The sequence below is a fragment of the Phyllobates terribilis genome, unplaced genomic scaffold, assembly GCF_046119375.1.
Source record: "Phyllobates terribilis strain yellow unplaced genomic scaffold, ASM4611937v1 Scaffold_98__1_contigs__length_5973952, whole genome shotgun sequence".
Classification (NCBI taxonomy): domain Eukaryota; kingdom Metazoa; phylum Chordata; class Amphibia; order Anura; family Dendrobatidae; genus Phyllobates; species Phyllobates terribilis.
Genome location: NW_027362858.1, coordinates 4,266,261 through 4,285,109, shown reverse-complemented (window position 1 = coordinate 4,285,109; position 18,849 = coordinate 4,266,261). Strand labels below are relative to the sequence as shown.

At 44.4% G+C, this 18,849-nt stretch overlaps 1 protein-coding gene across 1 annotated transcript; it reads right to left on the bottom strand.

Moving 5' to 3' along the window:
* Positions 1-14,888: 14,888 nt before the first annotated feature.
* LOC141198610 (uncharacterized) lies at positions 14,889-17,927 on the bottom strand. The gene is made up of 5 exons (XM_073663043.1): positions 17,673-17,927; positions 17,466-17,589; positions 17,270-17,382; positions 16,996-17,086; positions 14,889-16,629 (listed from the first exon to the last, which is right to left on the bottom strand). Exons 1-5 carry the CDS (start codon positions 17,925-17,927, stop codon positions 15,032-15,034), a joined length of 2,181 nt encoding a protein of 726 aa, XP_073519144.1. The 3' UTR covers positions 14,889-15,031.
* Positions 17,928-18,849: the final 922 nt, after the last annotated feature.

Sequence of the window (18,849 nt, the reverse complement as noted above, 5' to 3'; positions counted from 1 at the left end):
TGTAAATCGATTGTTGCCATGGAAAAAGTCTTGTCCTATCAGGTTGTGAGGATCTGAGTTTGTGGGCTTTTAATAATCACCTACCCAGGTAAATGATGCAACAATATTTTATTCCTTTCATCTTTGGTAATTCAGCAATTCCAGGTAAATGTCCAAAATACAATTGTCTCAGTCCACAATCCTCCATATGACAGATAAAACGATGGAAGCACAGGTATCCAGTAGCACGTTTATCCAGCCCAGCGGGGCTGCCACCAGGAATTTCAGGGCCCCGTACTGGCAAAATTTCTGGGCCCCCTTGAGACTCCGCCCGGGCTCCACCCCAGCTCCGCCTCCACCCCCTGAACCTTCGACAGTCCCACTGCCTACTCTTGGAAAAACTCCACTTCCGCACCAGGTCCTCACCAATCACACATTAACAGTTCCCATCGAACAGCATATCACATACATAGCCAGCAGCATTTGTTTCGGCTAAAAGATTTTTTAAACAGCTACCACGACAAGGTAGACTCTTCTGGCCGGGTCCTACTCTACTCTAACCTATTAAATATTTCTTATAATACACAATACTCTTTTTGATATATTTTTCTTTATGGGAATGTGTCACATACATTTTTTAAAAATGACCAATAATACCACATACAAGGAACAAATACCACCACACTATGACCATACCACATATTACCACCACATGGTGACCGGATAATAACACATACAAGGAACAAATATTGTCACACCATGACCAGACCATATTTTACCACCTCATAGTGACCAAATAATACCACATACAAGGAACAAATACCGTCACACAATTACCAGACCACATATTACCACATATGATGCATGCAGACTGTACCTTATCTGCCACCACCGCTCTATAATCAGCATGTCTGTTTATCCATTTCTCTTACAGGTACCTGACTCAGCTTTCCCATCCTGATTTCCATGCAAATTTCTCTGTACCTCTCTGCTCCTATTTACTAATGGTATGTTCTTCAAGTAATACCAGCTACCCCACACTTTCATTTATGACCTTATTTACTTAGCCTTTGACTATCTAGCATCTGTTTCAGCCTTAATCAGCTGATCAAGATGAGCACAGACCACTCCCCTCTGGTTCACAGCTGAATGTATTTTGCTACATACAGTCATATGAAAAAGTTTGGGCACCCCTATTAATCTTAAGCTTAATGTTTTATAAAAATTGGTGTTTTTGCAACAGCTATTTCAGTTTGATATATGTAATAACTGTTGGACACAGTAATGTTTCTGCCTTGAAATGAGGTTTATTGTACTAACAGAAAATGTGCAATCTGCATTCAAACAAAATTTGAAAGGTGCATAAGTATGGGCACCCTTATCATTTTCTTGTTTTAAATACTCCTACCTACTTTTTACTGACTTACTAAAGCACTTTTTTTGGTTTTGTAACCTCATGGAGCTTTGAACTTTATAGCCAGGTGTATGCAATCATGAGAAAAGCTACTTAAAGTGGCCACTTGCAAGTTGTTCTCCTGTTTGAATCTCCTCTGAAGAGTGGCAACATGTGCTCCTCAAAACAACTGTCAAATGATCTGAAAACAAAGATTATTCAACATAGTTGTTCAGGGGAAGCATACAAAAAGCTGTCTCAGAGATTTAACCTGTCAGTTTCCACTGTGAGGAACATAGTAAGGAAATGGAAGAACACAGGGACAGTTCTTGTTAAGGCCAGAAGTGGCAGGCCAAGAAAAACATCAGAAAGGCAGAGAAGAAGAATGGTGAGATCAGTCAAGGACAATCCTCAGACCACCTCCAGAGAGCTGCAGCATCAACTTGCTGCAGATGGTGTCACTGTGCATCGGTCAACTATACAAGGCACTTTGCACAAGGAGAAGCTGTATGGGAGAGTGATGCGAAAGAAGCCGTTTCTGCAAGCACGCCACAAACAGAGTTGGCTGAGGTATGCAAAAGCACATTTGGAGAAGCCAATTTCTTTTTGGAAGAAGGTCCTGTGGACTGATGAAATCAAGATTGAGTTATTTGGTCATACAAAAAGGCGTTATGCATGGTGGCAAGAAAACACAGCATTCCAAGAAAAACACTTGCTACCCACAGTAAAATTTGGTGGAGGTTCCATCATGCTTTGGGGCTGTGTGGTCAATGCTGGCACTGGGAATCTTGTTAAAGTTGAGGGACGCATGGATTCCACTCAGTATCAGCAGATTCTTGACAATAGTGTTCAAGAATCAGTGATAAATATGAAGTTACAAAGTGGATGGATCTTTCAGCAAGACAATGATCCAAAACACCGCTCCAAATCTACTCAGGCATTCATGCAGAGGAACAATTACAATGTTCTGGAATGGCCATCCCAGTCCCCAGACCTGAATATCATTGAACATCTGTGGGATCATTTGAAGAGGGCTGTCCATGCTCGACGACCATCAAACTTAACTGAACTGGAATTGTTTTGTAAAGAGGAATGGTCAAAAATACCCTCATCCAGGATCCAGGAACTCATTAAAAGCTACAGGAAGCGACTAGAGGCTGTTATTTTTGCAAAAGGAGGATCTACTAACTATTAATGTCACTTTTCTGGTGAGGTGCCCATACTTATGCACCTGTCAAATTTTGTTTGAATGCAGATTGCACATTTTCTGTTAGTACAATGAACCTCATTTCAAGGCAGAAACATTACTGTATCCAACAGTTATTACATATATCAAACTGAAATAGCTGTTGCAAAAACACCAATTTTTATAGAACATTAAGCTTAAGATTAATAGGGGTGCCCAAACTTTTTCATATGACTGTATATATTGTGGGCCAGAAGTCTGTTAGACTTTAGTCTGTGTCCATTGCTTAAGTGTGAGAAATATGAGTTAATCCTGAATTTAACCTGAAGGGAACTGAAGGTAACTGAATACTAAGTCACAGTAAACAATGTTTTTATTTGTTTTCACTGTCACCCCCTTAATCCTTCACCTTTTCCAACCACCCCTCATCTCTACACCTAGTAATGAACTCTTCATCTCTCCCTCCATTCTCCCCACCCACCTCACCTCCTACTCAAAGCTATTCCTCAACATACAATCCTTTGTCTCCAAACACAGACAGCCACCTCATGCCCTCTCCTGCTCCCACCTAATAACGCTTTCTCTGCTCCTCCTCACTGCCGGCGACATCTCTCCAAATCCTGGCCCTCCTCACCACATCCCTACAATCACTTCCACCTCCTACCCATGATCTATCCCAAACTGTCGTAACCCTTCGAACCTTATACCCATCCGCCGAGCTCCCGCTTCCCCAGTCCCTCTAACAGGAGCTCTATGGAACGCTCGCTCCATCTGCAACAAACTTTCCTACATTCATGATCTCTTCATCACTAACAAGCTTTCCTTCCTCGGCATCACTGAAACCTGGCTCACCCCCTCCGACATGGCCTCTCCTGCTGCACTTTTGTATGGTGGATTCCACCTTTCCCATACCCCCCGCCCCACCAGCAAGCATGGTGGAGGAATAGGTTTCCTCCTATCAGATAACTGCTCCTTCACCCATATCCCACTGCTGCCCTCCATTACTCTCCCCTCTTTTGAAGTGCACTATGTGTGCATTTACTCCCCCTCCAACCTCCAACTGGCTGTCATTTACCGCCCCCCAGGATCAACCACCACCTTCTTTGACCACTTCACCACTTGGCTACTTCATTTCCTCTCTGTTGACATCCCCACTATCCTTATGGGCGACTTCAACATCCCCATTGACACTTCCCTCCCAGCTGCCTCTAAGCTTCTATCCCTCACTTCCTCCTTCAGCATTACTCAGTGGTCTTCCGCACCCACCCACAAAGACGGCCATACACTGGACCTCATATTCAACCGCCTCTAACCTCTCTCTGACCACAACCTACTTACATTCTCTACCCTCTCCTCTCCAGGGCAACAATCCCCACTCCACAAACTTGCATACCCTCGCAGAAATTTTAAACACTTTGACCTACATTCACTCTCTGAATACCTCCTCCCTCTCACAGACATTAGGTCCTTACATAATGCAGATGTTGCTGCCACTTTATGCAACACCACAGTGACCCTGGGAACTATAGACCAGTCAGCTTAACGTCTGTTGTGGGTAAATTGTTTGAAGGATTTCTTAGAGATGCTATTGTAGAATATCTTAATGATAATAACTGTCTAACTCCATATCAACATGGATTCATGAGAGATCGCTCCTGCCAAACAAACCTGATTGCCTTCTACGAGGAGGTGAGCTCACAGCTGGACCGGGGAGAGTCAGTGGATGTTGTATACCTTGACTTCTCCAAAGCGTTTGATACCGTGCCACACAAAAGGTTGGTATATAAAATGAGAATGCTTGGTCTGGGGGATAATGTGTGCAAGTGGGTAAATAGCTGGCTGAGTGATAGAAAGCAGAGGGTGGTTATCAATGGAGTAAGCTCAGGGTGTGTCAGGGTTACTAGCGGGGTGCCTCAAGGGTCTGTCTTGGGCCCTATATTATTTAATATATTTATTAATGATCTAGTGGAAGGGTTGCATAGTAAAATAGCAATATTTGCAGATGATACTAAACTTTGTAAAGTAGTTAACACAGATGAGGATAGGGCACAGCTACAGGAGGATTTAGATAAATTGGGGAGTTGGGCCAAAAAATGGCAAATGGGGTTCAATGCCGATAAATGTAAGGTCATGCACATGGGAAAGAAAAACAGCAGTCACCCATACATATTAAATGGGAAAACGTTGGGGAAATCTGACATGGAGAAGGACCTGGGCGTCTTGGTTAATAGCAAATTAAATTGGAGTGCCCAGTGTCAGGCAGCAGCTGCGAAGGCAAATAGAGTCATGGCATGCATCAGAAGAGGAATAGGGGCATATGATGAGAACATTGTTCTTCCTCTGTATAAAGCGCTGGTAAGGCCGCACTTAGAATATTGTGCACAGTTCTGGGCTCCGGTGCTCAGGAAAGACATATTGGAGCTAGAGAGGGTACAAAGGAGGGCGACTAAGGTAATAAAGGGAATGGAGGGACTAGAATACCCAGAGAGGTTGTCAAAATTAGGCCTATTTACGTTGGAAAAGAGAAGGCTTAGGGGAGACCTCATAAACATGTATAAATACATCAGGGGGCAGTACAGAGATCTCTCCCATGACCTGTTTATACCAAGGATGGTGACAAAGACGAGGGGGCACACTATGCGTCTGGAGGAAAGGATGTTCCTGCACCAGCATAGAAGGGGATTCTTTACGGTCAGAGCAGTGAGACTCTGGAACTCTCTGGGAGAGGAAGTGGTGATGTCCAACTCACTTAATGAGTTCAAGAGAGGCCTGGACGCCTTTCTTGAGAACAATAAAATTACATCTTATGCTTAGTGATAGTTAATTAATCCAGATTGGTGTCGGGAAGTGAATTTTTTCCTCAATGATGTCAATTGGCCTATACCGCATGTTTTTTTTTTTTTGTTTTGTTTTTTTTGCGTTCCCCTGGTTCAACGCTGCGGAATAGCTGCAGTGCACAAGAAATAGGCTGAACTGGATGGACGCTTGTCTTTTTTCGGCCTTATAAACTATGTAACTATGTAACTATGTAACAACAGCTGCAGCTCTCAATTCAGTCGCCCCCCTCACCCATACCAAAGCTCGCTCAATCAACAGACAACCCTGGCACACTAGCCTAACTAAAGAACTGCGATGGGCCTCCAGGGTTGCTGAACATAGAATTCTCTCCTCCGTCCCCCAGTGCCTCCTCCCTCTCCTTTTATTTCAGCCGAAGACTTTTCCTCAATCTTGAAGCAGAAGATTGATACCATCAGACAAAGCTTTTGCCTAAAGTCCACAGAGCCCCTCCCCACACCTACTCAACCCTCCTCCTCCAAAACCACCTTCTCCACCATTACGGAAGATCAACTTTCCTTTTTACTCTCCAAATCACACGTCACCACCTGTGAACTTGACCCAAACCCATACCAGCTCATCCCAAACCTTACCACTATCTTCATCCCAACCCTAGCCCACCTCTTCAACCTGATATTAACAACTGGCATCTTCCCCTCATGCTTCAAACATGCCTCAATCTCACCCATCCTCAAAAAGCCCTCCCTTGACCCATCCTCTCTGACTAGCTATCGCCCCATATCACTTCTCCCATATGCCTCAAAACTACTGGAACAACACATCCATTCTGAACTGTCCTCCCACCTCTCCTCCAGCTCCCTCTTCGACCGCCTACAATCTGGTTTTCGACCGCACCATTCTACTGAAACTGCACTGACTAAAGTCACCAACAACCTACTAACCGCCAAATCCAAGCGACACTACTCTGTCCTCCTCCTCCTAGTCCTGTTATCCTGTCATCTGTCTTCGACACAGTGGACCATTCCCTCTTACTACAAACTCTCTTCTCTCGGCATCACAGACTTGTCCCTATCCTGGATCTCCTCATACCTAACAGACAGGACTTTCAGTGTCTCCCACTCACACACCACCTCCTCATCGCATCCCCTATCTGTCGGTGTCCCCCAAGGTTCAGTTCTAGGACCCCTACTCTTCTCCATCTACACCTTAGGCCTGGGACAGCTCATAGAGTCACATGGCTTTCATTATCACCTCTATGCTGACGACACACAGATCTACCTCTCTGGACCCGACATCTGCTCTCTACTAACCAAAATCCCACAATGTCTGTCCGCTATTTCATCCTTTATTCTCTGCTAGATTTCTAAAACTTAACATGGACTAAACAAAATTCATCATCTTTCCGCCATCTCATTCAACCCCCCCAACTGACCTATCTATTAACGTCAATGGCTGCCCACTCTCCCCAGTCCCTCAAGCTCGCTGCCTTGGGGTAACCTTGGACTCTGAACTCTCCTTCAAACCACATATCCAAGCCCTTTCCACTTTCTGCCGACTCCAGCTCAAAAATATCTCCCGGATCCGCACATTCCTCAACCATGAATCTGCAAAAACACTAATGCACGCCCTCATCATCTCCCGCCTTGACTACTGCAACCTCCTGCTCTGTGGCCTCCCTTCCAACACTCTCGCACCCCTCCAATCCATCCTAACCTCTGCTGCCCGACTAATCCATCTGTCCCCCCGCTATTCCCCGGCCTTTTCTCTCTGTCAATCTCTTCACTGGCTCCCCATTGCCCAGAGACTCCAGTTCAAAACCCTAACCATGGCATACAAAGCCATCCACAACCTGTCTCCTTCATATATCTCTGATCTAGTCTCCCGGTACATACCCGCACACAACCTCCGATCCTCACAAGATCTCCTTCTCTACTCCGCTCTTATCTCCTCCTCCCACAATCACATACAAGATTTCTCCTGTGCTTCCCCCCCTACTCTGGAACTCTCTACCCCAACACATCAGACTCTCGTCGGCCGTGGAAACCTTCCAAAGGAGCCTGAAAACTCACCTCTTCCGACAAGCCTACAACCTGCATTAACCATCACTTCACCATACCGCGCCACGACCAGCCCTACCCTCACCTACTGTATCCTCACCAGTCACTGTCACATTGTGTTCAAGATTATTGTAATTGTTTTTGCTATGTATACCCCTTTTTCACATGTAAAGCACCATGGAATAAATGGCGCTATATTAATAAATAATAATATTACCATCACATAGTGACTGAATACTACAATACTGATCATTAATAAAGAAACCACAATACTAATATTACCATAAATGCCATTATACACAGGAGCTCTGTGCATAATATAGAGTCTATAGTGTAAGTGTACTGGTAATACAGGGATCATCAGTGACATTATACACTGGAGCCCTGCGTACAGTGTAGTGTATAGTGTACAGGTAACACATCGACTCATCAGTGACGTCTCTAGTTGAAGTCGTTCATCTTCGCTTTTCTCTTTCATCCAGCACAGACTGCCAGCACTTCTTCCAGCCAGGACTCGTCTCTACATAACACTTTATCTAGAGCAGTTTGCAGAGCACATTCCCCAACTTTTACACTACAACAGATGAAGAAAAAAAAGTGACATAGTGCTGCCCTGCACATTAACCGGATCACCTCTCACTGAAAACAGTATCCTTAAAAATAAAATACATCCTGCCCCCATGTGTCTCACCATCATCAACATCCTTCCCCCGTATGTCTCCTCCTCAGCGTTCTGCCCCGTGTGTCTCCTCCACAGTGTTATGCCCCCATGTGTCTCCTCATCATTCTGCCCCCGTGTGTCTCCTCCTCAGCATTCTGCCCCCATGTCTCCTCCTCAGCATCCTGCCCCCATGTGTCTCATCCTCATCACCATCCTGCCCCCGTGTCTCATCCTCCTCATCACCATCCTGCCCCCGTGTGTCTCATCCTCATCACCATCCTGCCCCCGTGTGTCTCATCCTCATCACCATCCTGCCTCCGTGTGTCTTATCCTCATCATCATCCTGCCCCCGTGTGTCTCAGCATTCTGCCCCCGTGTGCCTCCTCCTCAGCATTCTGCCCCCGTGTGTCTCCTCCTCAGCATTCTGCCCCCGTGTGTCTCCTCCTCAGCATTCTGCCCCCGTGTGCCTCCTCCTCAGCATTCTGCCCCCATGTGCCTCCTCCTCAGCATTCTGCCCCCCGTGTGTCTCCTCCACAGTGTTATGCCCCCATGTGTCTCCTCATCATTCTGCCCCCGTGTGTCTCCTCCTCAGCATTCTGCCCCCCTGTCTCCTCCTCAGCATCCTGCCCCCATGTGTCTCATCCTCATCACCATCCTGCCCCCGTGTCTCATCCTCCTCATCACCATCCTGCCCCCATGTGTCTCATCCTCATCACCATCCTGCCCCCGTGTCTCATCCTCCTCATCACCATCCTGCCCCCGTGTGTCTCATCCTCATCACCATCCTGCCCCCGTGTGTCTCAGCATTCTGCCCCCGTGTGCCTCCTCCTCAGCATTCTGCCCCGTGTGCCTCCTCCTCAGCATTCTGCCCCCGTGTGCCTCCTCCTCAGCATTCTGCCCCCCGTGTGCCTCCTCCTCAGCATTCTGCCCCCCGTGTGTCTCCTCCTCAGCATTCTGCCCCCGTGTGCCTCCTCCTCAGCATTCTGCCCCCCGTGTGCCTCCTCCTCAGCATTCTGCCCCCCGTGTGTCTCCTCCTCAGCATTCTGCCCCCCGTGTGCCTCCTCCTCAGCATTCTGTCCCCCGTGTGCCTCCTCCTCAGCATTCTGCCCCCCGTGTGTCTCCTCCTCAGCATTCTGCCCCCATGTCTCCGTTTTACATAAAAATGAAAAAAAAAAGTTCTCCTTACCTTGCTGCCGCTCCACCGACGACTCTCCTCCTCATCTGAGGCGCGGACGCCAGCCAGTTACAGGCCGGCAGTGACATCACATGCTGGCAATGTGCACACTGACGTCAGGCAGCTGCTGGCCTGCGATTGGCTGGCGACTGTTAACTACTGCCGTGCGTGAGCTTCCCGCACGGTAATAAATTTAAAGTGAACCTATGTCCGAGGACGTAAGTTCAGATTGCTAGGTCCCCGTCGGGCCCCTCTGCTCACAGGGCCCCCATACGCCACTAAGGGCAGTAATGCCCTGATGGCGGCCCTGCAGCCCAGTCGGTCCTTAGATTAGATCCTCTCCCTTCGACATCATTCCAAACAACTCCCACCAAACACATGGCTTCTCTTACTCCCTCCCTGGGATCAGCCTCCTCCCCTAGACATTTGCTTTTAGCTGTAAAAATTAAAAATCTTTCAGATGCCCATCACTGGTGACCCCTGTGGTGATTCTCAGAGAACAATGGTTTAAGGCTCCTGAGCAATGGTCATTGAATGGAAGCATTGATTCCTGAAGCTGAACTGATGAGCAAACAAATCACTACTGAGATTAATGGAATGCTGGACACTTTACAAGTGAATCTATTGCAATTACTGACAAGCAAGCAGAACTATATAAAACATAACAAGTAAATCACTAATAAAACATAATAATAATAAATATCGACAGAACCAGTGCTCCGTGGTAAAAAAGTGTCATAGTCTTTAGTAAGTGGGCAGCTCTCCACATAGGTGGAAAGTCGATCTGATGTACTCCATCTTGAATCTTCTGTATACGAGGTATTGGTTCAGTTTTTCTCTGCTTCTGGAACTAGGGAGATTACTCCTGAGGATAGCAAGCCTCTTAGGCCGGACATCAAGGGGTCATAAAGCTTTGAAGACTAGAGGCGAGTTATCTTCATTCTTTGTTGAGGATAAGGGGAGAATTCTTTTTTTATCCCTTCTTGAACGGATTTTAGGGTCTATGGGTTTTTGCACATCTTGTGCTTTTGTGGAGGAATTTTAAAATGCGGACCCCTACTTTTTTAGCATCATGGTTTGCTCTGACATTGACTTTGGGAGAGAAATACATTTTTGACCCGCACTCATTTTCGATCGTTCCACCTACCCGACTTTCCCTTAACTCTGTACTGAGGTGATTGTTCTTGAGAAGGTCGAAAGGATCTCTTCCTGGAGATTCTTGGCGCAGGCAGAGATTTTCTCTTGTCTGGGGCCTTCTCTAATAAGTCATCAAGAGCTGGTCCAAACATGTAGTTTCCTTTATAGGGAATAGAACACAGCTTCATCTTCAAACCAGAGCGCACGTCTCAAGGAATTCGATAGAACTGACGATCTTGCATCCACCCTTACTGATTCTGCCGACACGTCTGCTAGAAAACCCAACCTTTCTTGAGGAGAGGTAAGGATGCTAGGATATCTTCTCTGGGAGTGCCCATAGAAAGATGTTCTTCTAGCTGAACAAGCTGGCGGGACATTGATCATGCTATGCAAGTGGAGATGACATTTGTGTTCAGCAGGGCTGCTGAAGTCTCCCAGGATCTTCTTTAAAGACTGTCCATCCATTTTTGGCCACTCTTGCAACCTGAATGTCTATTTTCGGACCAGTATTTTGCAGTTTCCTCTACCACTGGAAACCAGTCTCTTAGTTCGGTGGGAATACTAAGCCTCAACGGGGATTCCCATTGATCCAAGATTAGGTCCTGGATGTTTTTGTTTATGGGAAATACCAACTTCTTTGACCGGAGGCCGCCGAACAACTCTTCTTGAACCATAAGTGTAGTTTTTTTCTTCTTCCACCTTCTTCCATGGTTTTTCTCACTGCCATAAGGAGGTCTTCCATATCCTTGGAAGAGAAATAATATTTTCTATTCTGAACAGCTTCTGGGGCTGGGCTTAGTTCGCCTTCCTCTAGACGTTTTTTCGGTATGGACATCTCTTCCGACAGTCAGAGTCCCCTTCTTCTTCCTTGCTAACTTTTCTTTTCTTAGCCACTGGAGGGATACTGGGAGTGGATAGGGAAAAAGAGGCCAGGGAAGATTGGATTTCATGGTGAACTATCCCCTTGATATCCTCCATTAAGGAAGGTTGTTCACCTTTAACAATTTTTTCAGTGCATTACTCGCATACCGGCATTCTATGGGAGAATGTCTGTTTTTTTTGCACAAATTGCAAATTTGCAGCTCAATGTTTTAAATCAGCTCCTTGGTGCAGGAGCCTTGTCCCCTAAAAGAGAGGGGAGAAGGAAAATATTGCTATCATACACAACAACCTGCTCCAAGGAGAAGGGCCCCTCAATGCCAACTTACTGAGATTGGAACAGCGCTAGGCTCTGCAGACGAAGAGCGGGAAGAACTTAAATCCTCTATGTAAATCACAACAGGATTGGTCCTACCTTAGGGTGTCTTCAGTCCGAGCTCTTATATAGGGAACTGGACCCAGCACCTTTCTCTTGATTAGGCCACGGCCCCACTATCAGTATTTCATCAGTATTTTTTCTCTGGAGTGGGAGCCAAAACCAGGAGAGGGTGATAAATGCAGAATTGGTGCACTTGTTTCTATTATACCTTTTCTCTGATTGTTCCTCAACTGGTTTTGGCTCCCACTCCTGAGAAAAAATACTGACCAAATACTGATGGTGGGGCCGTAGCCTTATAGAGACTCCCCACCCAATGTCCAGCTGTGAGAGCAAGGGGTGGATGGCCCATGCAATCAGAGATGGTCATCTCCACCATAATTTTCACTATCTGGTGTAGCAGTGTTGCTGAGTTCCAGTGTGGAATGCAAAACCGGAAGGGACATTATAAAGACGTCACTTCCGACGACCGGACCCATGTCACATGTACTCCAGTCCGGGACAAGCCGGAAGTATGCAGAGGAGCTCAGTGTCCCACGCTGTCCCAGGTCCGACGATGATCACGAAGGGGGGAGGGGGGATAGGCTGGAGAGCTCAGTGAGGCCTCCAGCCTGAAGAACCTCCCAGACTTTAACCAAAGGTGCGGACTGGAAGGGGAGTCCTGGGTCCACTAGGAGACAGGAGCAGCATAGGAGAGGAAAAGTAGGGCCAATCGATCTCCGATACCTGGCTATAGATAATCTTAATCCAATGTCTACCGCCGGCACAGAAAAAGCACTGGAGAGAGGATATGGGAGGGGCTATTTGACCTCTTTGTCCCTATCAGAGTGGGGTGACATCCTCCTGTGGTGCTGTCGTGGAGAGTTATTGGAGAAATGGGCTCTGCTACTAGTCCTTGATGACCCGGTCCACATGTCAGTATTACATTGAAGTCATTCAGGACAAGGCATTTTAGTGCCCTAGGCAGATAAGGCCAATGGCACCTCATCCCAAGCAAAGGAATGGGTCAGACAGTAAGGTAATATGACCCCTAACACATCCCCCTGCCCAGATTGGTCAGTTATCAAGATCTGATGACCAATTCCATTAACATTGTTACCTTTTCACCAAAAAAATCCCAGCAAAACTAAAATATGTGGTGTACTTTATGGATGAGGCTTAATAGTGATTGCAATTTCAGAGATAGATATAGACTCATTCATTGTTTGAAGACCACTTTCACAATGCCAAATAGCAATATTAATTCTTGACATTATATATTGTAAATGTCAGACCCAAGGATAGTCGTCGAAACTAATATAGCTTAAGTATAATAGAGGCCATTTGGTTTCAATTATGCAAAATATACAGCTTGCAATAAAACTGATGTTTTTGGTGCCATATTCTTGTACTGATCGTGTTTCTGGTGACATTCCTGTACATATGGAGGTTCTGTTGACATATTCTTGTTCTGATGGTGGTGTTGGTGACATATTTATGTAGGGTTGGGTGTTCTGCTACTATACTCATGTACTAATGTTGTTCTAGTGATGCATTCATCGACAGAACCATCATCAGTACATGAATATGAAACCAAAATCATCATTAGTATATAAATAGAACTCCAGACTAGTGTTGATCGAGCATGTATTGTTAATAGTGATGATCGAGCATGCTCGGGCGAGCACCTATTATCTTCAGCGTGTTCGGGCTTTATGTTTGCGTCGCTCCGTGAACATGATTTGCGACTGTTTGACAGCTTTAATACATGTGAGGAATACCTGTTATTAAAGCTGTCAAACAGTTGCAAATCATGTTCACGGAGTGACGAAAACTTAATGCCCGAGCACGCTGAAGATAATAGGTGCTCGCCTGAGCACGCTGAAGATAATAGGTGCTCGCCCGAGCATGCTCGTAAATCTCGAGCAACGAGCATGTTCGATCATCACTAATTGTTAACCCTTTCGGCATGCACGCTGGGATGCTCGCCGAGTATTTGCGGCGTGCTCGGCCTCTATGTTAGTGTCACGGCTGATAAACAGCTGTGACACATGCAGGGATTGCTTGTTTATCAGCCATGCACCCGCGGTGACACTAACATAGATGCCGAGCTAGCCGCATATACTCGGCGAGCACCCGAGCGTGGATGCCTAAAGGGTTAAGAATACATATGCTCGACCAACACTTCTCCAGACCCATCAATAATATATGAATATGGTACAAGAACCACACTAAGTAAATAAATAGGCCACTAGAATCATCATCAATTCATGAATATATCATCAGAACCACTATTAGTATATGAATTCAGCACCAATACCTTTAACAGTAAATAAATACAAAACCAGTACCATCATCAGTACATGAATAAATCACCAGAACTACCATCAGAACAAGAATACAGCATCAGAACCACCATAAGTATTTGAATAACTGAACCAAGCTTAGTATAACAATTATTTCTAATGTCAGGTCAGAGCCATATGCATTTGTAGCACATGAACCAACAACTCCCAGTATGTCATTATCAATGGTAAAAAGATTCTGGGAGTTGATGTTTTCAGCCATCATCAGATTGCGGCCCTTACGAAATCACAGTACGGATGAGATGCAGGCAGCATCACAAATAAAAATTTACATCCAAGTACCTCATAAAAGGGACATTTTCTCTGATTTTGTCGTTCTCTTTCTTTTCATCTCAATCTTGTTCAAACGTCATGATGACTTTTCAGTTACAGATGGACTGTCAATCTAAGGTGCCCAACAGTATGGTCACCACAGACCCCAATATAATGTCCCTCACAGCCCTCCATGCAGTTTGGTCACCTCAGACTCCTATACAGTATGATGTACCCACAGCCCCCCATACAGTATGATGTCCCCACCCTACCCAGTATAATTTCCCCCATAGCCCACTATACACTATGATTTCACCACAATCGCCAGTATAGTGTCCCCTTTAGCCCCAAAACAAGTGTGATATCCCCACAGCCTCCAGTATAATGTCACCCCCAGACCCTTATACAGTATGATGTACCCTACAACTACCAGTATAACGTCCCTCACAGCTCCCTCTACAGTATGATGTAACCACAGCCCAGATATAATGACAGTAAATGAAACTGATTATGCGCATGGCTAGTGTGATGTAACAACCTTATGTGAGCCCAAGGAACGCGAGTCGCGACACTACTTGAATAGCGCTGCAACGGGAGGAGAGTATGAGTGTTTTTATTTTAATGAGACCAAACATGAGGAATGACAAGGGGATGTCCTAGTAGTAGTCAACTCCTTTAAGAAGATATAATTTTCGGTTAGAAAATTTCCAACATTCTGAACATGAAATGTTTCGTCAATGTGTGACTTCTCTGATGTTTAGTAAGAGTTGATTTCCAAGTAAAACATTTTCCACAATTAAGAACATGAAAAAGGCTTCTCCCCTGTGTGAATTCTTTGGTGTCTAAGAAGAGATGATTTCGTCATAAAATATTTTCCACATTCTGAACAGAAAAAAGGCTTCTCCCCTGTGTGGGTTCTCTGGTGGCTATCACGATGGGCTTTCCGGTTAAAACATTTCCCACATTCTGAACATGAAAAAAGCTTCTCCCCTGTGTGAATTCTCTGATGATTAACAAGAGTTGATTTATCTAGAAAACAGTTCCCACATTCTGAACATGAAAATGGCTTCTCCCCTGTGTGACTTCTCTGGTGTCTAACAAGAAGTGATTTTTGTAAAAAACATTTCCCACATTCTGAACATGAAAAAGGCTTCTCTCCAGTATGGATTCTCTGGTGGCTATCAAGATTTGCTTTCGAGCCAAAACATTTCCCACATTCTGAACAGGAAAATGGCTTCTCCCCTGTGTGAGTTCTCTGGTGACTAACAAATTCTGATTTACGGCTAAAATATTTTTCACATTCTGAACAAGAAAAAGGCTTTTTCCCTGAGTGATTTCTCTGATGACTAACAAAATCTGATTTACGGCTAAAACATTTTCCACATTCTGAACATGAAAAAGGCTTCTCCCCTGTATGTAATCTTTGGTGGCTATCAAGATGCGCTTTCTGGATAAAACATTTCCCACATTCTGAACATGAAAAAGGCTTCTCCCCTGTGTGTATTTTTTGGTGGCTCTCAAGATGCGCTTTCCGGTTAAAACATTTCCCACATTCTGAACATGAAAAAGGCTTCTCCCCTGTGTGACTTCTCTGGTGTGTAACAAGAAGTGATTTCCATGTAAAACATTTCCCACATTCTGAACATGAAAATGGCTTTTCCCCTGTGTGACTTCTCTGGTGTCTAACAAGAAGTGATTTCCATGTAAAACATTTCCCACATTCTGAACATGAAAATGGCTTTTCCCCTGTGTGACTTCTCTGGTGTCTAACAAGAAGTGATTTCCTTGTAAAACATTTCCCACAGTCTGAACATGAAGATGGCTTCTCCCCTGTGTGACTTCTCTGGTGTCTAACAAGAAGTGATTTCCATGTAAAACATTTCCCACATTCTGAACATGAAAATGGCTTTTCCCCTATGTGACTTCTCTGGTGTCTAACAAGAAGTGATTTCCATAAAAAATATTTCCCACATTCTGAACATGAAAATGGCTTCTCCCCTGTGTGAGTTCTCTGGTGATTAACAAGATCTGATTTCTGGCTAAAACATTTCCCACACTTGAAGCAGGAAATTCTATTCTCTGCTGTGTACATTTTTTGAAGAAACGACTTTTCGAGGGGAAAACTTTTTCCATATTCTGAAAGTGAAAATGGGTTCTTTGCTTTAGGAGCAGTTCGTTTTTTAATGCCTCTTTTGTGACTCAGATTTTCAGTCAGTAATGAATCAGAAGACAGGAGCTGTTTTAAAGAATCAAATGGCAAATCTTTGTTGTGATGGGATGATGGCATATCTGGAGTAATGGCATCCACTTCAATGGTGTCCTGTGGGATCTCAAGATCATCCGTTTTAAAAATTGAAGATGTCAGCGTTCCCTCTGATCTCCTGGTAAAATTATCTGCCAAGAATAAAACTAATTATTATTTTTTAATAAAATATCCTTGAATTTTATATTTTTGAACATTTCTATCTAAGCTGTCCATAAAAATGGCAAAATATTAAATTATTCACCAAGGCAATGACAGATCACAGTAATCTTCTCATTTCAGTTGGTAGACGGATCCTCTAGGTAGTAAGTTCTAGAGAAGGGCTTCAATACCTAAAGTCATTTGAACAGTTTTGGGTGGAGGAGAATGTTGTGGTCTAGAGGCAAAATGGTGACCACACGATAGTGATATGGCCGGACTACACCACCGATAAAGCAGCCACAGCCGGTGACTGAGAAGAATCTGTGACTTCTCTGCATTTAGTGCTTACTACTCACCTGGGTAGTCATATGTAGGAATCTCCTCTTTACACCGCTCATCACCCCTCACATATGTCTCTGTAGTATTAAAATGGGTCAGATCTTCACCCTAAAACAAATATTGTAAAAGTCACAGACAGATGGAGAAGTCCCATCTATGATCAACTCTAATCCGGCCATCTCCACCAATCTCATTACACAAGTATAAAACATATAATCCTGGTGGATAAAACAAGACTGAGCACAAGACCTTCACAGTCGTCTACACATCATAGGTGAGATCTCATGATACCTTCTTTCCATCTACCTGATGATCCTGAGGAACATTGGGGTCTTCTTGTTTACAGTCCAATGGAATAAGAGGACGGGGACATCTCTCTGGTGTCGTCCTCTTACTGGATAGATCTGGAGGAAACACATACAGGGACTGAATTCATTCTTTACATACAGATAATTATAGGCTGTGTGTATTTAGTCCTGACTATTACCTGGTGATGTGATGGGCTGGGGAACCTCCATCATGACGTTCTTGTACAGATCTTTGTGTCCTTCTAAATACTCCCACTCCTCCATGGAGAAATAGACAGTGACGTCCTGACATCTTATAGGAACCTGACACATACAATGATACCGTCATCCCCCCGATCCCTTCATAGTGTTACTGTATAATGCCCCAGCATTCCCAGCAGTGTCACCTCTCCAGTCAGCAGCTCAATCATCTTGTAGGTGAGTTCTAGGATCTTCTGGGTATTAATGTCCTCATGTATCATGGGGTGAGGGGTAGGCACTGTGATTGTGCTCAGGGTTCTTTGCCATCCCTCAGACACAGGGTCCTGACAGCGCCCACTAGAGGTCTTCTTCACTACTGTGTAATCCTGGTTATGGAGAGACAGATTAATAAATCTCACTACAGACATCTCCAGATTCCTCACCTCTCCAGTTCTGTCCATCTGTTATTCCCATAGATAAGAATGATGTAATGTGACGTCATCAGAATCTCTCACCTCTCCAGTAAGCCGGAAGAGGATCTCTAGGGTGAGGTGTAATATCCTCTCCGCCATCTCGTCTCTGTTTATCTCGATCTTTGATGGTAAATCAGGAAAATTCTCTTACATAGAAGATCTTCACTGAGAGGATCTGATATTGTAGAGACCTAAATGAGAAGAAAATCAGCGGATGTAACACCATAAAAATCACGTATAATAATACAAATTACTGGAGTTAAGTAATAAGGGGAAACATGAAATTTATTATTTCACAGTATGTAGATTTCTTCTTTAAATCTACTAATAAAACCTATATATTTTAGGCCGCAGACAACAAGCAGTTTCTTCCTCGGAGTCTGCAGCTGAACACGTTTCTCATAGACTCATCTTCCTTATTGCTAATTCTCGTCTCATTTTCCGACACTGGAATCGGCATTAGTAATACTGCAGGAGATATTCATTACACGTGACATGAGAAATAACTACTTCATGATGAGGACGACATCTTCATCTTCTACTACTGCTCTAAAAACATATTTGGCCAGAGTCCGTCACTGTCTATATCACCACCGTCTATATTAATTTTTGCCGTCTTCCCCGGACTGTAATCTTCTATCACGTTAGATCTTATGTCTGATTCACACATAGAAGTTTGAGGCTTTTATAAAAAGCTTTTTTGTTTGCACAAATATTGCGGACAGAAATTATTTGATACCAAAGTCTCCATGTACAGTGTTTTATGGAGTTTATTTCTGGCCTTAGACTTTCCTATATTACAAGAAAAACACCAGAAAAAAGCAGATATTAAAATGTTTCAAAAGAAAATTGCACTAACAATTCTTGTAAAAAGAAAAAAATATGCAAAAGCGTAAGACACATTTTCTTT

Bases quoted from the DNA above. Each gene is read 5' to 3' on its own strand.
- LOC141198610 (XM_073663043.1), bottom strand. From the start codon at position 17,927: ATGGACAGAACTGGAGAGGTGAGGAATCTGGAGATGTCTGTAGTGAGA. The intron at 17,087-17,269 runs GTATCATGAGAT...TATTTGTTTTAG, and splicing joins ATCAGGTAGATGGAAAGAAG to GGTGAAGATCTGACCCATTT. The intron at 16,630-16,995 runs GTGAGTAGTAAG...TATTCTTGGCAG, and splicing joins TCCTACATATGACTACCCAG to ATAATTTTACCAGGAGATCA.